The sequence below is a fragment of the Parasteatoda tepidariorum genome, chromosome 1 (assembly GCF_043381705.1).
Source record: "Parasteatoda tepidariorum isolate YZ-2023 chromosome 1, CAS_Ptep_4.0, whole genome shotgun sequence".
NCBI lineage: Eukaryota > Metazoa > Arthropoda > Arachnida > Araneae > Theridiidae > Parasteatoda > Parasteatoda tepidariorum.
The window spans coordinates 44196981-44222449 of record NC_092204.1 but is presented as its reverse complement, the minus strand read 5'-3'; the positions used below and the strand labels follow the sequence as shown (position 1 = coordinate 44222449).

The following is a 25469-nucleotide window of genomic DNA, read 5'->3' as shown; positions in this document are numbered from 1 at the left end:
TGATTTCAAAATATAAAACTAGAAAAAGAAAACATAAAATTCAAAACACCGAAGTAGAAAATCCAGGAATTCTTCCCAATAACTAATTAATTTTTTTATCGAGTTGCATACACAAAACTTTTACTGATATTGAAAATATTAATTAAAGGGGAGAGAAAAATGGATTAAATATGCCATAAACAATGCAATGTATGATTGATTGCAAATTAGTAGTGAAATTTCCAATATAAACATTTTTCATTTTGAAATGCTAAAAACAATCAACTTCAAATAAGGATCAATTATTTTACTTCAATTTTCTTCTCATTATTTAAATTTATAATGAAACTTTTCGCAATAAAATAGAGCATACTCTTTTGAGTTGAAATTAATTTACACTTGTTTTGGTAATATTCCAAATACGAGTAAAAGGTTTAGTGAAATTATTGCTAAATTTTAAATTAATTTTTCCAATCTATATTCCCGTGTTTTACTGTCAATATTTTTTTTTTTACTGCATTCATTTTATCCTGTTTTATACAACACCCAAACTTCTAGGCAATTTTGAGTATGCATAATTAAGTATATTTTTCCGTCTTATTTAAATTTGTAGTTGGAACTAAATATTATTTACGTTTGGTATTGAATATTTTAGTAGTTTATAAGCGAAATATTTCGGATAGTTCGCACTGTATTACACAATTTATATAGACATTGCTTCAATTTGACTAAAATTGCAGCTTAGGCATAGTAAAAAACTAAATGTGCTATCATATAAAATTCATAATGCGCGTTGGTATACTTTTGAAGGGATTTGGGCAATATAATGGTAAGTCACGTTTTAAAATTGTTCAATTTTTTAGTATTAAAAAAAAAAAAAAAAAAAAAAAAAAAAAAAAAAAAAAAAAAAANAAAAAAAAAAAAAAAAAAAAAAAAGGGAAAGAAAGGAAAGTGAAAACGAAGGAAAAAAACGTGATTCAGCAAAATATTTCTGTGCAATGTACTGTTATCTAGAGAAAAAGTCGAAATTTTTTAAAGTGTCTATCTGGAAACAGTACTTAGGAACAGTTAGATGGAGAGAATAAATTTCACTTTTGAGAAAAACATATCTAAGATCCTTTCAAAAAGAGCGAATATGCTTTGATATTATTTTCGTAATATGCTATCCACTTTTCTCCTGCATTGCTACACAAAATTCATATAAAAAGACAAAAAGTTATAACAAAATGCCAAGACTAACTTCACTCGATTGCCCATCGAAAGTTTTCTTCTCTGCCATCTTCAAGACATAAATGAAATTACCTTTACATTTTTGCATATTTTCATATCTGTGTAAATTTATCCATCATAGAATAAACATGGATCTAAGATATAGAATTTATAAAATAATTAGCCTATATCCCTGGCTAAAAAGTATTTCATTTTTGTCAATCAAAAAACGAAAAAAGAAAGATGCGTCATGTCGAAAGACGTAGGTAAACGAGGATGGTGGTGGAAGTTCGTTACGAAAGTGATGCGTCCTTTGTTTTCGTTTTAGATCTGACACAAAGAACATTATTTTTTTCCTTTTCAGTTTTCCTTAAAAGCTTATTTTATTTTTAAAAAATTCGTTTTATTTTATTAATTTCTTCTTCTTAGTTTTAGGTTTGTTAATTTGTTTATGATGAAAAGGGGTTGGTATTTCAATTGGCGATATATTTTGCTCGTGTCACTCAGGAAAAAATTTTGTTAAACCTGAATTGACATCAGAAACAGAACTCCAGTTGTAATTTGGGCACTCTATGAGTCGGGTCAGTAGGGCGCTGGGCCCATATCCAAGAGGTCGTGGGCTCGATCCTCGCCGGCCGAAGACTCCCCGTGTAGTAAATGGTGACTGATGCACGTTAAATCTGCCGAGTCTCAAAGTCCTCCATGTTCCCACAACAAATCAATACCTCTGGGGGTACTGATCCAGGAGTTTCCTTGTCTTCTGGATTGGTTCAAAATTACAAGGCTACGGAGTTGAACGTAAGTAGTCGTAAACCCACGAAATTGGGTCGGCTGTTCAACGACGGTTATAAAATAAAAACTCTATGAGTCGGAAAATGGTCGAAATTTTAATTGGAGATAAAATAAAATGCGCTTTCAGTGGTTAGGAAACGATTGAAACTTGCATTGAAGTTCCAGCATGTAGCTCCAGTTCAGTTTTGAACACTTTAACCTGTTGAAAAACGGTCCATTTGGATTGAGAATAATTTCATTTTGCTTATAATATGGCGATAAAATTTAATCGTAGAGGCCAGGAAACGATACTTACATTGTCTTCAGCACAGTACCAATTTGAATGTGTGTGCTCCAACTAGTCAAAATTTCATTTACAAAATTCCAATCTCAAGCGGGTTTATAAAAACGTAGTAAATGTACTAAATTTCGTGTTCTATATTTATCAGTGATCAAGATTAAAATAAGTTTCAAGGTTTGGACGGTGGTGTATTAATAATGTGTGTTTCAATCGATAAAATTTCAAGAAGAATTGTTCTTACCGCTGCATCTCCCACGGCGACTAAATTCCACGGGATGTCCCTGGCATTTGGCTTTCTCGATTTCACACCGGGAGTCGTACGTCCGACCGTCAGTGCCGCACACCGGAACAATTTCAGAATCACAGTCTATATCACAGTCTGATGAGGTACCTTCAGATGCCAATGGAAACTGTAATAAAGCACAACACACAATAGTTTAAAAAGCTAAATTGTATAAAATATCCTCAAGATCTTAAATCTTTCCTTTAAATTTAACTTTTTAAATTACTGCTCTTTAGAGTTAGCACACAATTTTAAAAAGTTAAGCATACAGCAACAGCAAAATCTGAGCAAATTCATATCGACTAAATTTTTATTTTATTTATTCTTTCAAAAAGTTGAGAAGCATGGAAAAAATTACAGAATAATAAAAAAAGAGAAAAATAAAATTATTTAAAAAAAATAATAAAAATCAGGGAAAAAAATTATATAATCTCTTCATCAATTCACACGATTATATCAACAAAAAGGAGTGCTTTCTAATATTTTATAAATCTATCCAAAGCAAAATATATCAATACAATAGTGTGAGGAGCACTCAAAAAAATTTTATTTTTATTTTAATACTAGCCGCAAAGGCGGCCAGCTGTCCGCCACGCTAAAGGTTTCCACAAATAAAGTTTTTTAAAACATAGCAGGAAATCTGAAGATTAGTGGACNACAAAAGAATTCGCAGAAAGGCTTAATTTTCCCACTGCTCCCGACGAATTTATAGAGTTATTTTACACCCTTCTTTCTTGGTCCGCTTAACTTCTTCCTTGAACTTACTCCAGGCAGGCGCAAAGTACTTTACTGCCCGATTGGAGATTGCGTCGTAGTGATGTTTTAACGCGGATGGAAGAGTTCGAACTGACGTAGACGGTTGCAAAATCCTTCTAAGTAGAGAGATTTTGCAGTCTCACTCTTTTACGTCCGGTTAACTTCTTCTTTCCACTTAACTTCTATGTGAATGTTTCTTTTAATTTTTGTTGATCTTCGAAGCCAGAAAGGAGGTTTAGCCAGTCTGTTACGTGGCAAACTGTGCTTGTTTGTGCACGCGTTAGGAGTTAGCACGCCTTAGAACCAGCCTTAGTTTAAATTTAGAACAAGGTTAAAGCAAAACATTTACAATTTGATTTGGACTTTGTCAACAGTTAATTTTGATACGTCATTAAATGAGAAGATCGGTCTTATTCCATTGCAAAATCTCTCTATATAGAGAGAAAATTTTTAAACCATTTTGTATTCTGTTCGCTTCAATTTTTCAGATTAACTAGATTCATATTGCACAATCGCGAAGTAAGAAGAGAATGGTCGGAGATTGTCCAATTGTGATTAATTTTTACGAAAGGGCTAGGTTAAATGGACTCAAGGGGATGAAAACTGCTTTCTTCTAAAATAACTTAATATTACCTCTAACTTAAGTGGAAGTTCTTTAACTTTTCCATAAGAGAGAATGAGAGCCTCACGTGTTTGGTTTGACTTAACAAGCAAGATGGTGATGTACTTATCAATATTAGCTATCAGTTGCTATGATATATTACTAGTCTTATAATCTTAATTAAACAGTTATCTACCAGTGCAGAAAAAAGAACAATAATGCTTGCAATTAGCTAGTATAATTGCAAAAGACTTTTTCAATTGACAAAACATCTTAAAATGTTGCATGTTTTTCCATTTGACGGCAAAGTGTCAATTCATATAGCACAAATGAGAATAAAATGATGATAGTCTATACTATATCAGAGAATGAATAAGAGAAAATACAACTCTTTTATTCCCAGACTGTCTTTGAATGAAGACTAGATTTTAGTAATGATACACAAGAGTCTCTTTTGACTCTTTTTCGGACTGGAAAGATTCCCAACTATCGATCTTTCCTCACTTAAAAGAACATCATGGAAATCCCTTTTCATTCCAAAACGAAGGGGGTGGATGGAGCAGAAAGCGAAAATAAAAATAAAAAAAAGCTCAGAATCGTGCTTCCGTGCCATCCTCTCAGAAATCCGATCTTCTTTGAATAAAGTAAGAAGTCTGGCGTCTCTAAAAGTAATCCGAACTCTCCAAGATTTGGTTTGTCCGGCAGGCCGGATATTTGTACCCATTTGGGATGAAGCAATGATATGTTTTGGTGAAACTCTAGAAAGATGCTGCTCTTGATGTTAGTTGGTAAACATGACTTATTTTCAGATAAGCTCTCTCAACCGAAGCAATTCATAAGTTGAAAGAACGAAACGCATTAGCTGTGGAGAGCATAAAAAACGATATGATTCCGTCTCCATTTCAAATGTCAAACAAATAATGGCATTGACAAACAAAAAACATATGAAATACTAAAAATGCCAGGATCGAAAACAGTGTCGTAAACACATTTATTTAATTCTTTTTTTAGAGGTATTTGAACTTAATTCCAGTAAGTTTTTTTTAATACATTAATTCATATCATATAAGTTGGAGTTTCTTGAACTATAGGTCCTGACCCTAGATGCAGAAGCGAAAAACATGAACAGTAAAGTTATTCTACACTTTAAAAAAGTAATAAATTAAAAATCAGTTAGTTCCCACAGCTTAGTCGCCGGAATTTCTCCGATTCTTTAGATATACAGCGCGTTCAGTAATAACCTCCAGTAATATATGATAATTTTCAAATTGCTCTTCAAAAAAAGAAGATAAAATTAAGTCAAGTGTGCATAAAGATTGGAAGTCACAAATCAATATTTAAGCGAAAAAGAAATAGAAGCATCATCAAAATTTGTTAAATAACTAGTGAAAAGAGCGGGATGTAAAACGTCAAAGCCAATTTGATTGCCTGATGAAAATTGGAAATATTTCGGATGGTCTTCTTTAAACTCTTCCTCGGGTAATTAAACCTGTTTCTTCAGCTGATCATATAGATTTTAATATTTTTAATCCCGCTTCTTTCATTTGTGATTCGACAGATTTCGAGAGCGTTTTTATTTATTTCTCACTGAAAATATTGAATTGTGGTGCTACCAATGTGCGTATATTTTTTAACCAAATTTTTGACAACGATTCTAAAAATATCGATACATTATGGGTGGTCATTACGGAGCATTAGCTTAAAAACTTTGATTTTAAACTTCGATTTTGCCGTTTGTAAGCAAAAATGTTTCCTTTTTGTTCGGATAAAATCAGCGAAATTTTTCTGTGGGACTTCACAAAATTTGCTTTTATCATTTAAATTTTAAATACGTACATATTTTTCAATAAATATTTTTATCGAACGTTTTATTCGTGGTCAAATACTAAATTTTTAAACAGAACTTGTTTTCTATATTTAAATTAAGAAAGAGAAAAATGGAAAAACCATGTGCGAAAATCGTGTTTGAGGAAAATTCGAATCAGCACATATTTTTACAAATGTAATAACATCGTCTACATTGATAAAAAAAAAGAAGCTATCATTATCAGCAGTTGCGTAAAAATGTTCAAATATGCCTTAGTAATTTAAACAACTCTGTTGTAAGAACGTAATTTTTTTTTATTGAAACTTTAATTTTTATTTTAAAATGTAGTTAATATGCTAGTAGCAGTAAAAACACCCCGCAAATTAAGGGGGGGGGCTGTGGAAAAAGGCCCTGGAGAAAAGGCACGGAAAAAATCACTAAAAAAGAAAAGCACAAAAAGAGGAAAGAAAAACACCGGGAAAAGTACCACTGTCATAATTAAATGAATATAGTGACCGGTTCAATTAATACAACTAATAACGTTAAGGCAAAATTTAATATAATTAAATATTCATTTGATCGTAAATAGGTACTTTTTTTAAAATTAATTAATACTCGAGGATTGATCTGAATTTATTTTTAGTTGTTTATCTCCTACATTAATACATGTAATGTATCAAAAAAGAATAGTCTTAGTAATCTTGTGATAAGTTTAAAAAACAAATAAAAATATGAAGTGTACCATTTTATTTCAACTTTTAATTAAATAATTCCTTATTACAACAAGCACGATTATTATACCTCAATACAAAAAGTATAATTATAGAAAATTATAAAATTTTTAGAGCTTTTTTAGAGCTTCTTCTTCTTTTAATCATTTAGTTAAGATTTATTTTCCAAATAAACCTTGCTTTTTGATTATATTTTTTTTAAAAATTATCTATCTACTTACGATGACATTTTCAATTATATTGAATTCAGATTCAACACTCTGAAAAAATAAGGATAATTTAAAAATGCTGCATTGCAAAATGCAAAAAAAAAGAAAAAGAAAAAAAAAAAAACATTGTTTTATGTGTGTTTTTTGTTGCTAGAAAATTTTACCATAGTCTTAGGCCTGAGCGTCCCCGGTAAAAAGAAACTATAGAAATAAATATTTTCAATTTATGTTAAATTTATTAATAAAAATGTATTATTATTCTCTGACAAAATGAATTGAATTTCCTCCATTACAGTGCATTTAGTTCCTGATTTTAAGGTATATGCAATTTTTACCCAGTTTGCGAGCTTTATCAAAACACGGGTTTCATTAACTGTTTCAAATTATTAATTTATTATTCATAAGATTTTTGTGACAAAGATCGGCTTATTATTATTACTATTAAAGAGATGATCTATATCATTGTAGAAATAAATATTTTCAATTTGTTAAATATATTAATAAAAATAAGCTATTTTTCTCTGATAAAATAAATTTAATTTCCTCCATTGGAGTACATGCAATGATTGATTTTCAGACATATGCATTTCTTACACCGTTTGCAAACTTTATTAAACACGAGTTTTAATAACTACTTCAAACTATTAATTTATTATTCATAAGATTTTTATAACAAAGATAGACTTATTATTATTACTTTTAAAGAGATAAATTATATTATTCTAGATATAAGTATTTACAATTTGTTAAATTTATTAATAAAAGTATGTTATTTTTCTCTGACAAAATGAATTAAATTTCCTCCATTGGAGTGCATGCAATTATTGATTTTCAGGCATATGCATTTCATAAGCTTTTTTAAAATGCAGTTTTTGTTAACTGTTTTAAATTATTAATTTATTATCCATAAGATTTTGCGACTGAGTTAGTCTTAGTAATATTATTTTCCTTATTATTTTAGTCTTAGATATTTATTACTTATTCGCATAATGTATAACTATTAGCAGTTTTTTTTTAATAAAAACTATGTCAATCATACTTAATTAAATATTTCTTTACAATGAAATGAACAAAATAAAAGGAAATTCCTTGAAATTAATTAAGTTTTCATATCACAAAAGGATGAAAAATGAAAAAGAAGAAGCACATAAAGAATTTTTTTTTTTTAAATGACTTCGCGTTACGGTGTCTAAATTTTTCATATGAACGATTTAATATGTAACATTAGTGTCACACCTAATTAAACAAAGAATAAATTAAGAATAGCTTTAAAGAATAAAAAAAGAAATGAGCCTTTCGCAATTCAAACAGCACCTCATTTTTGATAAAGAATAAATTAAGAAAACTTTACGCTTATAAAATAATTCCAATGGCGCGGCGTGAACATTAAAAAGGGAGATTATCCACTATAGTGACAAGTTTATTAAGATGAAACTTAATTTATCGTTTAATAACCATGGTGGAAAATAATAATTGTTTTCTTGGCGGAAAAAGGAGAAGTGCTTATCTTTTTAGACTATCTTTAATGTAAGCAAATAAATAATGCAAGGATTGCAGTTCTTTTCTTGGTTAAAAGCACTCGTGTTGATTTTGAATCTGACTTCACATTCTTTTTTTCTGAAACTAGGATTATTGAGGAAATAATCAATAGATAGCGAAATAATCCCTATTTCGCTCACAATTATTTTTGTATGAAAATTTGAAACAATGTCTTTCGGTCGCGTATATATAGAACGTAAAAATGCAATTTGTTAATTTTAAAGCGTGAATACAGATGCTCATTTACAAACTATGGTAATCGATGAAATTTTTTTTTCTCGAATAATCAAACAAAATTAATTAATTTGAAAAAATTTTCATCTATTTTAATTGTTTATATTTAATGAAAGAAAACATGATGAATAAAATTATTTCTTTAAAAAAAGATTCTTGTGCTGTTTTAACTCCATCTCACACGTGAATCTTATTTAAATTATTATAAATAATGTATTTTAAGAGTTTTAGTGAAAACATTCGACATTATTTCCTAAAAATAACAACTGCATTAAAATAGTACTATTTTGAAAGAAAACGTATTAGAAAATCTGTCACACGTGACCATGGAATCAAGCTTCTACTGATAATGGTATGCGTAGATTCTTTAATATTCGAATGCATCAGACTTTTTAAGAAATTACACTGTACCAAAATTTGATAGAAAACACATAAAGGTTTATTAGGTTACCTATAGGTTACCTATTATTTTATTTCGTCACAGACGTCAAATAGACCGATCATGATCCTACAATCGGGTATCAATTTTAACTCTTTTTGAACCCAACCGAAAAGACAAGGGAACTTTTAGGTGAAGTTAGGATGAACCCGTCTGCGTTACGTATGGAGGAAAATCACGCAAACCTTCAAAGTTAGCCCGACGGAAAGGAAATTTTAGTCCATGCTCTGACAGCTTCTTGGGATATTTTATGTCAGCTCAAGAAAAATTACATTTTCTGTGCAAAAAAACAACATACTTTTGATTAATAAAACTGAAATATACGGTATTTAAACCATTCATTTGAAAATTCTTTCGATCATATGGTAAATATTTTCCGGGAATTCTGTTTTTCAAAATTATAGTTCTTATTACCACACATTAAGCAAAAAATACGAACCTGAAAAGTAAATTTAACTTTCCAAAATGGTTTTTATGCCAAGCTCCAGAATTTCATGAAATAATTACTAAAATTTACCATATTTACCAAAGTTCATCACATTGCACTAAACCATATTTTATTCATGTTCATTTTACCAAAATCATTACCAAAGAACTTCGGTAAAAATTACCGAACTTTTTGGTGTTCCCATACAGCCAGAAACGCGGCAAATTTACCATATTCTGGTAGTTTAGACCTAACTTTTTTTTCTCGATGTATGGTCCTTGCTAGCTGTGAAGAGTAAGCAAGTTTTTAAATCCATTATTTCCCAAATCCTAACTTTTTTAATTATATTCTATGTGTTTAATTTTAAATATCATGAAATCAGCTAGAAAAGTAACTGAAAACCATTCCTGATACTCATTTGAAAAAAATAAAAAATAAGTCGCAAAATTTTAGGAAGTAATGAAAAGTATGAAAAAACTACCGTAATTAAAATAATATACATTACTATGAAAATTAGTATGCATTTACAAATGTGATTACTAATGTACTTGCTGAATACAAATTACTTAATTAAATAATTAGTAAGCAAGTTCATAAATTTTTTCTCGACATGGAGGAAAAATAACTTTGAATAAAAGATATTAAATCAAGGGAACGCTTGATTTGCCGTCAATAAAATTCAAAAGACGTTTTTAAAAGGGTACTAATGGGTGTATAATAGAAGATCAATTACCGTAGAAATGTTATTGAATATCATAGTTGTTATTGAAAATTGAATATCATAGTTGTTATTGAATATCATATCATAGTTAGCTTTCGATTTATCTGAAACAAATTTAAAATTATGTTTGAAATTTTCCCTTTTCTAAGCATTCACACAGAAAGAAATATTATCATATTCTTGTACTCATCAGTACGATCAAATTTATTTGATATATGAACAAACTTTTTTACACAAATTTAGTTACGAATTTAATATTTAAAACCAATAAGTTTCAGTTATTATTCCAATCTCGAATTGGCGATTTTTTGGGTTGTTAATCTCAATTTGTTGGTATAAATCTTTCAAATTAATGAGAGTAATTTCGAAATCGTTTAATGAGTTTTGGATAGATTTGTATAATGACGCAATTTTTGTATCAATTTCACTTATTGTGCATATTTAAGGCAGTTATATTTTTTTAATAAATCCATAAATATTTATCAAGAATAAGAGTACTTTTTCACAATCAATAATTAATTATTTAATTATTCGAAATCAAGGGAAAGAAAATACTTTAAGGGACTTTCTTTCCGGATATCGTGAAAATGGTACAAGGTTAATCGAAAAATGTGTGGTTGCCAATTTTTTTTAAAGATAAAAGAATTCGTTCATTTTCATAATATTATATCATCTAGAAACCAACATTTGTCAATTTTTACACATGATCACCACTTTGTCTATGCATTTTTAGACGCAATGATTGTTCTTATATACTCATGTCCACCAAGCCCCCACCATGTCCTTGCAATGAGCATCTCCTTTTACCTCGTCTTTGGAGTTTTAGTGCCTTCCGGAAACAAAGATTTCAATTTAAGAAGCAGAATGCTAAGCCCAAAATATAGGGTGAATCTGTGATGGTGCTCTATAGAAACTACTGCAAGGGATTGATGATTCAACGGACGACAAAGTGAAAAATGAGATTGCAATCCTTTTTAAGAGAAAGGAGGGGAAAAAACTGACACACACTGTAAAAAACTGATAAAATCACGGTAAAAACTACTGGAACTCAGGATATCTGTACTTGTTACCATAAAGTTCATTTCTACTTGAACATGTTGCGGATCAAATGATCTGATATACTGTAAAAGATTATGGTAAAAAAGAATTTTACAGTGAAATGGATTTTAAGGATGATACACCCAAAGTGACGGTATTTTATACCGTAATTTGATTTTTCCGTAATTTGATTCGTTTTTGATAGAATATTTTTCAGTACAGCATCTGCAAAAATGCATAAATCAAAACGATAATTGCATAAAAAATTATACCAATGAAACAACTTTTTTTTTAATTTAAAAAAAAGTTATCTGAGACTTTAATTTTAGAATTTTCTTCCAAAACTCATTTTAAAGCAGATATCCCGCAGAATAAATTCTTCAGAACAATCTCGTCTAATTAGTAACCAATTATTTCAACCTTGGTGACGATGAGCCACCTAAATATCTCTTTTGATCTTTTTCCTTGTATTTTCGGTAATGAAAAAATCATTTTAATTCCCCAAAAGAAATGAAAGAAGAAAAAAAAGGGGGGAGAGTGCGAAAGAAAAGGAAGAGCTAGCGACATTGAAAATACCATAAAGAGTTTTGTTGAAGAGGACCGTTTTACCGACTGTTATCTGATATCACTTACACCACCCTGATTGTTTTCTCCAAAGGAATTTCAGTCCTCCCTTCTCGGTGATAACGAGTAAAAATGGAAATTACTATAGCACTCCGCCTCCTTTCATAAAGGGAAGGTTAGCACTCAGTTAAAACGTCGGAAGGTTAAAGCAAAAATTTCCTCTTAATGATGGCAGGATATTCTACAACGACTGGCAAAATGGTTCCTTAATTAAACTGTATCAGCTTTTCCGAGGATTCCAACCGAATTCTTCTTTTCTTATCATTCAACGAGTGGAAAAGATGAAATTCTTTCTTTGGCTCGTTAAATGAGAAATTCGGCCTTTGAGTCGGAAATAAAAGCTAACGACTTACGCAATTTTAATTTTGAAAGTGATAATTGTTTCTCAGTTTATTCTACCAAAATAAAATTTGATGCCAATTTGTAATGGAATGAATGAAACAAGTGAAGTTTGCCTTAGGTGAAGGAATGTCTTGAGCTCTTTTATAAATTCACTTTATTAGTTTTATATAGTTTCATTTATCAATATGTTTGTATTTTTTAATATAGTCTTCTATTTCAGCATTTATTAAATAATTTTGAATGCAATCTCATTTATTTACCGATAATCCTAAGATTTGAATGTAGTCTTATTTACATAAATATAGTTATTAGCTTTGAATGTAGTTTCATTTATCTATCTATAATAATTAGAATTGAATGCATTCTCATTTTCATTTATGTGTCTGTGTATTTGAATACAGTTGGAATATTTTAATTAATAAATTACAAAAGCTCTTGCATAACTCAGTATTTTAGAACAATATTTTAATATCCAGTATTTTAAATTAACATTTGATTTATATTTGAATATTTATTTTATTATTGCTCTTTTATGTATCTTAAAAGAAATTCTTATAACTTAGGTTCGCGCTATATCTCTCATAAGACAATTGTTTTTAATAATTTTTTTGTCTTAATTTTTATATTTATTATTTTATAACTTCGAAACTAAAATTAATTAAGGAATATATATATATTCAATTTTTTAATTCTGTTTTCCTCTCATTTTACTTTCATTGCTATTTTCCATTCATACGCTTAAAATTAATAAAATTCTAGACAATTTCTTGTATGGCTGTGCTTCGTCATTATTTCTTATTGAATTACTGTTTTCACCTAACTTTAACTTATTCGCGTTTTTAAAATTTATAAGATTCTGTTGTTTGAACAAGCACATTTCTGTCAAAATTAAATATCTTGTAGAACAAAATCAATGCCAATATTAAGAAAATAAATACTTATAACTTTTTTTTTCGTAAAAGAAAAATATCTGAGTAAAAGTTCATGAAACTATCAAAAGAATTTATTAAACATTTTATTACAATTAATTATGCACTATAATTATTCAATTACAAAAATTGGTAGAATAAAATTTAGTAATATATTCTCATTTAGAAATTGTTTAAAATTGCGCAAATCATTATTTCACAAATGACACTAAAATATTTCTTCACTGTTAAAAATTTTTGAGCTTGTTTAACCATAACATCGTTTAAAATTGTTGCACAGATGATTTAAACCATATTAAAGTACAATTTAAGCTTTATACTATACTAAGTACGACACATTTGTTCTAACGGAACGGATGTATTGTTCAATTTAACACTTTAAGGTTTGAGAAAATTCTCTCCATACATTTATGGTTCAAAGTACCGATATTATCAACATTGTTAAAAACATGAAAAAATTATACAGCTTATTAAAAATAAAAACATTAAGTTCAATCATGGCAGTGAATGCAATGCTGGTGGAAATGGTCAATAAATGATAAACAACACACTTCCGCTGAAAGGAAATGACCCTGTTCACTTTTTCTTGCGAAATGAAAGCATTTCTGACAAATGATAAGAGTGAGTTAACTTTTTACTAAATTGACCCTACCGTGTCCTTCCAATTTACAATGATTCATAGAATAACTAAAACCTTTTGTTTTATTTAGAAGCAATCAACACAGCATTTTTATTTATAATATTAGTCTTCATATAGTAAGATGTACAAAGAACGTTTTCATTACTTCCTGAAACTTCATGAAATGCCCTTTAAGCTAAAATGATTCATAAGCAGTTCGAAATTCTTCATCAAATTTTAAAGGACTTCGATGTACGGGAGATAGTGGCGCTATCTATATATTAGAGACAAAACTAATCAATAAAAAAGAAGACTTAAACAAACTACTTGAAAAATGACGATATAAGTTTTCTCTTTTTAACGAAATCTAGTTCCTAATTGATTAACAAATGAATTTAGTGGCATTGCTCTTACCAATGCTTATCATTCATTCATGGAGATTCCTAACTATGTCCACTCGTTTGAATAATGTATCGTAAGTGCAATGAGTAAAGTTAAATAAAAGCAAGCAAAATTAACTAATATCAAAAATTAATGTATCGCAAAGTGAAAAATTACTAAAACAAAAGATGAAATTTGCCATTGTGAAGTAAGTTTTGGTTCAAGCCGAAAGTATCAAATTTATTTATAAAGAAAAATTATTTACTTGTAGCTTTTACTGTACATAAAAAAAATACAATTAAATACATTTGAGTAAAAAAAAAGTTAATTGCGAAATAAATTTAATTAAACTAAATATCTAAAATAACTGAGTCCCAAAAAGAGATTTAATATATTAAAGCTTAACAAAAACATGTAGAACTTTTGAATTCTACAATAATACATTACCCCAAGGTATAATATCAGTGGTCCCAGACTGGATCCGGGAGGAATTAAACCTATATATTAATGTTTTATTTTTGTTTCTTATGTTTAAAAATGAAATGAAATTTAAATATATCAATTCTTTAAAAAAAAAAATAGGCAAAGGAAACGGTTAAAACAAACATTACACCATGAATACGCATATACCACTTTTGAAAAAGAAAGAAAATTGTTTCTGAATCATTTTCTCAAATAGTTCTTCATATTTTGCTTAATTAACTTCATTAGTTATAAAACGAACTGCCTTCAAACTCATTTGTTTGGTAATTTATCTTTTTTATTTCTCCTCATCTTAGTGATAGATAATATGATGAATTGCGAGAGAAATTTAATATCATTATTAAAAATTCATTGATCAAATCAGAAGTTAATATATCACAAAAACCCCAAAACTGCATTTTTTTAATTAAAAAAAATTATCATTTGAATGGTTTTTTTTCACTTATAAATTGTGAAACCATTTTTCAAAACTCGTTAACACTGAAATCATTTTTCTATGACTGGCTTGCTTTTCTGCCCCGTAAATTAGTTAATCACGTGTTATCCTTAGGCAGTAAAACGTACAAACAAGAAGTTTAAAGTATAAGTTAAGAAAATCGGATAACAGAACATAACTTACTTTCTATAACTAACTTAACTGGGATTTCGGTTGATATTTGGAATGGTAAAATGTATAAAACAACTATCAAATCACAATTAGCCGATATGAAAAAAAAATATTATCATTAAAGATATCGTAAATAACATTAATTCGGGAAATAGATCTTTAATGCAGCTACTAAATTCTCTAAATTGTATAACAGAACATAACTATCACTTTAAAAGTAACTTGTATGGAATAACAACACTTGATATTCTAAATGCGTATAGGTATAAAACAACTATCAAATCATATGAAGAAAAAAAATCATTATCCTTAAAGATATCGTAACTAACATTATTTTCTGGTATGGATTATAGATCATTAATGCAGCTACAAAATTCAGTAAAATGGATAAAGGAACGTAACTAGCATTTTATACGTAAAACTGTGATTACGCAGGATATTAAGAAGGGTAAAATGTATAAAACAACTATCAAATCACAAGTAGCAGACATGAAAGAAAGTCATTATCCTTAAAGATACCATAACTAACATTATTTTCTGGTATGGATTATAGATCATTAATGCAGCTGCAAAATTCAGTAAAGTGGATAAAGGAACGTAACTAACATTTTATACGTAAAACTGTGATTACGCTTGATATTTAGAATGGTAAAATGTATAAAACAACTATCAAATCACAAGTGGCCGATATGAAAAAAAAAGTCATTATCCTCAAAGATATCGTAAGTCACATTATTTTCTGGCATGGATAAATAAATCATTAATGCAGCTACCAAAAACACAAATATATTTCATGTTTCTCTTTTAATTGTATATTTCTCTTCAAGCATGCAACACTTTTTCATTTTAACTAATTAACTATTCATTCCCAGAAACTGTAAACTTTTCATGATAATTTGAATTATTCTTTAAGGTTTTCTAAAAATAAAAATAAATCAATAAAAAGTGAAAGTGCTGGAAGGTGATAACACTTATAAACAGCTTATTTTTACGTTTCTGGCGGAAAAAGAAATGAGAATTTAAGTCATGGGAAACCACGTAGGAAAATACATAATTTCGAAAGAATGAAACTTCAGGATATAAACTCGTCGAGTGCAGTGAAAAGCCTCTGCAGAACAGTTCTTAGAATTCGAAAGAAAAAAGGATTTGTGTGACAATGACAGACTGTAAGAGAATTGTAAATAGCTCTAAGTTTCACCTAAGAATCTAGAAATGCTTTCTAAGTAGAATGGGAGTAAAAGAAAACATTAAGTTAAATGTCAAACTCTTAACACCATTTCCTGCAGCAGCATTCGGGTTGAAATAAAATAATTAAAATTGTTTTAAAAAAAACTTAACTGTAGAATTTCTATTTACATTTATATTAGTAAGAGTTATTTAATGTACAATCAATAAGTTACACTGCGCAACAAATTATTTATTGCGTTTATGCAAATACTTGATCTTGCCTAATTCGGTTGGTTTTTTGATGAATTTAGTTTTGATGTTTAATCCAATATATTGGTGGAAAAGGTAAAAAAGATATATTGGTGAAAAGATATTGGTGAAACACTGTCATAAATGAATGTTTATTTATTTTCAGGATTGACTGATAGGATTTTTAAGATTTTACTGACATTAATCATCGCTAATAAAGTGTCAATTCATAAAAATTTAAATGCGGATATAACAGTTTTTATTGTTATTGGAAATGAATTTTACTGAAATAAATATTAAAATTTAAAGTCTAAACTGTGAAAACAATTGAAATTTGAAACTAAATATTATTTTATATTTTTAATCCGTCGTTAAACAGCCGACCCAATTTTGGGTTTACGACTACTAATGTTCAACTCCGTAGCCTTGTAATTTTGAACGAATCCAGAAGACAAGGAAACCCCTGGATCAGTACTCCCAGAGGTATTGATTTGGTATGGGAACATGGAGTACTTTGTGACTCGACAGATTTAACGTGCATCAGTCACCATTTACTACATGGGGAGTCTTCGCCGGCCTGGGATCGAACCCACGAACTCTTTGACATGCGCCCAGTGCATTACCAACCGGGCTATCCCGGCCCCTAAGTATTATTCCAGAGAAAATAGAGAAAATACTGTATGTATTTCGAAATATCGTACATGAAATTAATAAAAATATAATTTTATCGTGCATATTTTATGCTTAACAATCAAGCAATGTTACTTTGGTAGTATAAAAAACCAATTTTATTATCAATCTTTTTTTCTTCTTTTAAGATTGCATAAATAACTGTGAATATGATTGAGCGAGAATCAAAATTTATTACGGACATGCTATATTTACAATTGTTAAGAGTTCGTAACTATTATTCATAACTGTAAGGTTGAATTTTGTCCATCTCTAGCCAGCGCCATCTATGCTGATTGTGATAATGGGGCAAAATGTAAAGAAGAATAACCACCGTTTCTTAAAAATGAGAGTTCTAATTTTTTAATTCTTGAAAATTACGTCACCACTATTCCATTTTTCGGGCTTACATATTGAGAAAAAAAGTAGGGTCAAAATTACTAGAATATGGTAAAATTTACCATGTTTCTGTTAACCAAAAAGCTCGGCAGTTTTTACTGAGGCGCTTTACTAATGATTTTGGTCATATTAACAATAAAATATGTTTTTATAATATGTGATAAAATTTGGTAAATGTATTAAAACTTAGTAATTTAATCATGATACCTTAAATCATGGCGTAAAAACCATTTATTCAGTTAAATTTAATTGATTTGAATTTTTTACTAAATATAATGAAAACTATAATATGAACGGAAAAATTACCAAATAAAGAGTTTAAATACCGTATAATTTGGTTTTTAACCAGATGAAAGTTTTTTTTTTTTTTTTCCCAAAATGTCATTACTATACAGTAACGGTAATTAAACAACAACAAAAAAATTCCCCGTGTAAGAATTGAGAATAATTCATTGGTTTATAATGATTTTTTACCTGTAAAAAATTTCAAGCTAGGGACTTTTCAAAAATGTTTTAGAACTTTTGTAATGTTTAAAAAATTGGTTTGTTTTAACGTCCAGTTAACTTTTTCAGGAAGAAGTGCTTATAGTTTGAAGTCTTACTGAATGAAACAGGGGCTTTCTTTCTTTCCTTGACTAAAGATCTTCGAAAAAAACCTCCAAGTGGTATTAGATATAAATACCGTTTCATGAGTTCGCAAAAAATATTACAAAGAAAAGTAATAATGCATTCTGGAAATGAAATTACATGATAAAACCAAATATAAGTTAGTTCTAAGCTCACAAATAAGCATTCACACCATCTTGTAAGAACCTCAACGACTGATTCGTGTTTTTAATAAGGTAACCTTGTTAGCGAACGTGAGTTCCTCACCACCCACATAACGCGTAAAATGTCTCTCTCTTTGCCACTGCGGTTTTTCAAGTTTTGTTTTCCACATTAATTTTCCGGCTTCCGCTATTAACTTTATGTAGCGGCGATGCTATATTGTACATCTTTTGTATGAAGTGAATTGAAGTGACTTTTCTCTTATAAATTGGTGACGTCAATTTGCTATTTCCTTCCTCTTTCAGTTGTTCGACAGCTGTTGATAAATAAACACACTGGTCGTATATTTTGTTAAGTTTGATTTATAAATGGTTTTGTTTTATCAAGAGGAGTTTCATTTATGTTAAACTAGAAACATTAACAGAACCATTCCTGACATTTTCTGTTCCAAATAACTTTTGTTTACTCACTCACGTCTAATGAATCTTGAGAATGGGAACCTATTATTGAGCGCTCGAAACATGTCGACTTTCATTGCCATCTTTATAATTTTGAACCAAATTAAGTTTTTAAATGATAAAGAAATATAATTACTAAAAAAATTAAGTTGTAGAATATTTATCAGTAAAAGTATCATCAAAAGATAAAAACAGAAATAACTAAATGTAATTTTTTATAAATAGCATGACCTGATTTTCATTCTGTTATACTAAATCTAATCTATGAGAAATGAATGTGGCACGCAACCACAACTTGTGTCCCCTTCAGACAAAATAGCCCCCCCCCCTATCCATGGAATGTTGTCGGCCCCAGCTCTAAGAAATTGGGTGAGAGTTCCAGTTACTTCTTTATTTTATTTATTTAGTTTTGTTTTAGAAAATAAGAAAGAAACTAGGTCTGAAATTTATTTTTATTATTTTGATTTATAATTCAATGAAATTGTTATTTTGATTTATAATTCAATTATTCTCTTGTTATTGAAAACAATTTTCATCACAAAATATTCTTATTAAATTCCTGTACCAAAATAATAAAAAATTCAATGAATGTAAAATACTCAGAAATTAATTTTCTGGAAATATTTTAAATAAAAAAAATACATTGACTACTGAACGAAAAATTACACAAATCGAAAATCAATGAACTTCATTTCATATAGATAAGTTACTTTTGTAACTCAAATCACTGCTATTCAAAATTGATTGGTTTGGGGTTCCAATTATAATGCATACACATAGCTTCGAATATCATGAATCAATAAATAGGAATTTGGCATTTAAAAAATCTGAGAAACTCCAGGACTGTTGATAAACATTTAAAAACAAGAAATGCAACATGTCCCAACTCTCAAAAAAGTTGTTTTGTCTATCTTAAAAGAGCATTTCTTTCGTTTGAATTCACACAAAAGCCGAATCTTAACATAAAGAAAAGACTTGTTTCATTCTAAAGCAAACTAAAGACATTTTTGTGGGAAAAATCTTTTTTGATCTCTTAAAACAACGAACACTGTTTACGTAATTCCAACAGACGCTTTCAAGAAATCTAAATTGTGTATAAGAAAATTTCATTTGTATATAAACATATTTTTCCCAACATGTCTCTGAAAGCAGCTGAAAAGTTACGAATCACTGAAAATATTAAAACATGAAGTGGAGTTAGTTCTCAAATAAAATTATTCCAGGGACGCTTGGGTGCACGAAGAAAAAAATTCTGATAAAATTACCGTTGTCTGATATTTCTGGTAAAAAAAACTCATAATTCTGATAATAAAACCAAAATCTATTGCATTTAAACCATTCATACTTCTTCCGCTCATATTGTAACGGTTTCAGGGGTCTGTCCAGGCCAAATTTACTACCGTTTAGCGGTACCTTCACAAATTCAACTTTAAGAAAAACGGTAGTTTCACAAAATACTTTTTATTAAAATTTTATTTTTTTATCCCGTAAGAAACGATAAGTTCATATTTTTACCATATTTTTGTGTTGATTTTTTAATATAAATTTTTATTTTCACAAATTATGTCTAAATTTTCACAAAATAGGTACCTCTCAGAAAAAAACAAGACTGACCCCAGGGTTTACCGTAAATTCTGGCTTTCAAAATTACAGTGCTTATTACCACACATCTAGAAAAAAGTACAAAACTGAAAAGTAAATTTAACCAAATAAATTGTTTTTCTGTCATGCTCTAAGAAATCATGATAAAATTAGCAAATGTTGCCACATTTACTAAATTTGATCACATATTATAATACTATATTTTGTGGTTAATTTAACAAAAACAGTTACCAAAGCGCTCCGGTAACACTGTTTCCATAAAGTTCCACTGTTTCCATAAAGGGTACGGTAAATTTAACCATCATCTAGTAAATTTTACCATACTTTTTTTTCAAGGTGTTGGTGTTTCAATTTTTTCTCAGTTGAGTTTTTTCAGAAATTAAAAATAACCTAATTTAGTTAATTAAATTATTTACAAAATTTATTATTCATGTTAATATTGTTAGGAAAAAGAGAAACTGTTGAAAAAATCTTTATAAAAAGAAAATCTTTGTGAGCGATTAAATTTTGTGGCTTGGTTTAAAAATTTCTCCACCCATTTTTTCTTCTTTTCGTACAATTTGTTGGTCAGCCAATCAGACGCCGAAGTTGCCGACCCGCGAACAGGAAATATGATTTTTATCTTCCACGCTTTGAGCTTGCGCTTCCCTTGCCGCCCGGATCAAATATCTTTGGAGAGCATGTCTAGGAGAGTGATAATAAAATTGATGTGATTTTGTGGTTATATTCACATCATAAATAACACCCTTGTCTGGCGATGAGGTTTTTTGATACATACTTGTTTTACTATATTGCAGACACTTCGAACACTACTAATCAAGTTTGGCCCGTGAAGACATTGCGGGAACTTAATGTTTCAAAGTTTATTTCTCACTTGTTTTAATAAAATTTTGAATAAATTAAACTTTAAGATGTAATTTTAAATAAAACAAATTAACCGTAGAAATATCAATTAAGTTAGTTTCATTTGAAAGTTGTAACTCTTAACGATTAAAATATTTATTCTTTTGCAATTTAATATTATAGCTTTCTACAACTATAAATAAGCAAATTGTTTACATAATTAAAAACTTTATTCGCTTCAAAAATATACAAATCGGAGATAAAAATCGACATAGTTCAGAAATAGACACTCATTGTTTAAGAAATGTCCACAATCTTGAAACATGTCGACTGTTATTTCGCACTTGAATATTTTTGAAAGAAATGAAGTTTTTAATTAAATCATATCTTACAGCTTCAGTTTCTTGGAATTATTTATTTAAAATAAATTGTACGGAACTAAAACCTTTACGAGTTTTACTTATCTGCAAGATTTATTCTTTTATAATAAAATGCACAATGTTTTAACAATTATAAATAAAATTTTCAGGCTTAAAACTGGAAATGAATTTCACGTGTCCACAAAGTTATTGGTTAAAATTTTGTCACAAACATCAAAATTATTCTCTTGTTCATTTAATAATTTTATGCATACTTCATAATAAGCTTACATTTAAGCACCATATTGAATTTTGAAATAAAAAGTTAGCTCGGCTAACTTTGTTCTTTTTTAAAGAACGTTAAACGGTCAGCGAGTTTATAATCATGATTATCATTATAATAGATTATAACGTTTAAAAGTTTTCTAAACTTCTTTTACATTCAGGTTCGATTACAATATAAATAGCCAACCAATTTTAAGAAATGCCTCTTTTTATAACAGTTAAAATAAAAAATTAAGAGAAAAATTTAAAAAAAACTTCGAAACTAATATTGTTAACTAATATTGTTTATGACGTTTAATTTTTTAACTTGTACATAATATTTATATTAAAGATTTATATTAAGATCACCGTATTTTTTTTAAATTTTAGTGTGCTACAGAAATTGAAACAAAATCAGGGTATCACTAAAATCAGGGAAGCATAAAACTTCCCAAAAAAATCTTTCTGCTTTTGAAGTTCAGCCTTTCAAGATGATCAACTAATTACAAAGGACTTGCTCTTTTTCGAAATCCGAAAAAAAAAGCATAAAAAGTTTCAAAGCAGGCGAGAAAGAAGTTTTTTTTCCAGAAAATTCCAGGAATCTGACAGGGAGAGTAATCTGCGTGTTGCACAATAAATAAAGGCATTTTCTCAGTCGGAGAATGTGGTATGTGTCAGAGATCACAGGGGTGGAAATAAAGTGTCAGTGAAACCGTCGGAGAAAAGTACCCACAAAGTTCAACCTTCTTGTTTGAACTCATAAGTAAGGTCAGATGTGAAACATAAAATTATTATTTATAGGGAAGGATAAAAGTACCATTAAAATACAATTTAAGAACATTATTTTAAAAACGAAAATTTCTATGATACAGTATGCAGTGACAATATTATTAGCACTGATGAATGACGAAATTTTTAAGCGAATTGCAGTATTATTATATAACTTAAAGAGCCAATAACTCTACCGTGTTCTACATTGCACTGTTGAAACCATAAAACAGTTTATATTTGCGGCGAACTTAACATCGTGTCAGTTTGAACTATGTTATCTTAATTTATAAAATAATTTATAGGGAAAGATAAAAGTGCTATTAAAATGCAATTTAAGGGCATTATTTCAAAAATTAAAAATTCTATGATGTATTAGGTAGTGATATTATAATTAGCACTGATGAATGATGAAGTTCTTAAGAGAATTGCAGTATTATTACATAATTTATATAGTCAATAAGGCTATTGTGTTCCCAGTTTTAACCATAAAATAGTATACATTTGTTCCTACCTAATTAGTGTGCTAGTTTGAGCTGTATTATCTCAATTTATAAACCTATTTTTTATGACACAATCTATATATATATAAATGAATGTCTGTCTGTCTGTGGATATGTGTGTGTGTCCTTTATAGACTCCTAAACCATCCAACCGAAAGCGATGCAATTTGGCACATAGGCAATTCAAAGCTCGAGGTAGGTCACTGTCGACATTAGAACATTCTACGACGAACCATCCAAGCGGGATGAGTGAAAAACGAAATGAAATTTTCTGATTGGTTAAATGTTATAGGGGTAGTCGCAATCTGGGAAATATGGTCCTCATTGTTTGGTGAGGAAAGCGGTCCAAAGTTTAACCCCTTAATGTTAATTTTATTTTTAGCGTATTTTGTCATATCTCGAGGACTTTTTAATCAAATTGAAAACTTTTTGATCACAATTATAAAATTTGTTTAAAATATAGTCCTCATTGTTTGGTGAGGAAAGTGGTTCAAAGTTTGAATCCCTAAAGGTTAATTTTATTTTTAGCGTATTTCGCCATATCTCGAGAACTTTTAAATCGAATTGAAAAATTTTTGATCACAATTATAAAAAATTTTTATTCAAAGATACTTATTGAAAAAATATACCTTTTCTTAAATATGTGTTATTTTATTTAATAATGGTCGAAAATATTTTGAATAGTTAGGTATAAAATTTCTTACATAATTTTAAGGATTGTAATTTCACATGGCAAAATACAACATTTGAGCGAAATCAGTCGAATAGTTCTTGAGAAATCAAATTTTAGCGATACCGTATTTTTAAAATTTGATTTAAATATACATTTTTAAATATACATTTTTAAATCATTATGAATACCTTTTTCAAAGACTTCAATGCATCTATGATCTATTGTATACGATAGTTAAAAAATGTGACTTGAGGTTCAGCTGACAACAATCTCAGAAAAAAAGCGGTTCATCGTTGAACCCTATAATATTGGTACTTTGAATCATATAATAAAGTGCAACTTTTCAGCAACCTGAATAAAATGTTCTAATGAACCGTGTTTCTGTTCAAATTGAATCTATGTTCAATCAAGTTTAAATGATATGATATTATGGCACTTATTAAGAGAATTTAAATATTATTCCAGTTCCACAAGTCAAATTTTCCATCCGTATTATAGAAATGAGCAGTGAGCATTGTTAGAAAGTAGCTTGCATCCCATTTATCTCCAATTCTTTAATATCTCACTAAAGCACCAAAAAACAAACAGCAATCAATGAAAAATAAATAAATAAAACTTCTTTTTTCTCCCCAAAAAACTTGTCCGAAAATCAATCACCTCAACATGAATGACAGGGAAAACGAATGCTTTAATATCCCCCCTCCTTTTTATTTTTCAAAAGCCCTATTCTGAGGCCATCGATAAAGCTTTATTGGAAAGATGCGGGAGAAATTTTTCATATAAAACCTCAGCTATGTGAACGATTATTTATGACTGTTCTTTTTAAGATGGGTACTACATAAGCAATCTAACTTTAGAAATATATGAAGCAATAAATAAATTTATTTATATATATATATTTCTTCCAGTTAGGGAAACACGCAATGATTATCTTTTGAGCATTTCCTTTGATGCATTTGACGAAAAAGAAAAAGAAAAAAGAAAAAAAAATTTCCTCATTCAACACTTGGTAAAAAAAAATTACACGGCAGGGGCCAAGTGGTGATTTTTTCAAAAGATTCTTTGTCTTGAATCTATTATTTTAACCAATAATGAAAAGAGTGTGGAATATTTTTTACGGAGTATACTGAATATGCAGAAAAAAAACATTTATTTATTTGACATCAATCAAATGGTTTTCAAAAACACGCCAAGAAAGAGGAATCGAATAAAGAAATAGCTTAAGTTATACACTAAACAGAATTGCCCTCAACATGGAATTCTTTTTTCACTTATTCTGTGAAAAACACCCTGACACTTCACACCCCTCAAAAAGACGCCATGTTGAAATAAATGTTTTTAACCAAAAACAAAAATCGCTTTTTTTTTTCTTTTTAAATAAACAAATTTTACATTTTCCAATTAATCTTAACTAATTATTTCTTCCTTAAAATGCTAACAATCCATGAAATTAGGGTAAAGAGTAACTAGAGATATTAAACAACTAAGCTTATGTGTTCTAGGGAAAGAAAATAAATAGCTCCACTTACGATTTATGAATAAATGTTAAAGAAACTTTCAGAACATTGCGACGAATACCTTGAGTTGATTAAAGAATAAAAATAATTGTCCCATGCTGGTAAATTTACGGAATAAATAAATAGTATAAAGAATGTTTGAAACATTTTTCACAACTGTCAACTTACGATCATGTATTGGATAGTGATATTGAAATATC

At 28.9% G+C, this 25469-nt stretch overlaps 1 protein-coding gene across 4 annotated transcripts in view; it reads right to left on the bottom strand.

The window, feature by feature from the left end:
• LOC107453771 (SPARC-related modular calcium-binding protein 1) overlaps positions 1-25469 on the bottom strand; it is a 121997-nt gene that overhangs the window by 55198 nt on the left and 41330 nt on the right. For all 4 annotated transcript variants that reach the window (XM_043040473.2, XM_043040474.2, XM_071179428.1 and 1 more), the window contains exon 2: positions 2502-2670. In XM_043040473.2, the coding sequence (XP_042896407.1) occupies positions 2502-2670 (169 nt within the window). The remainder of the gene's footprint in view (positions 1-2501; positions 2671-25469) is intronic.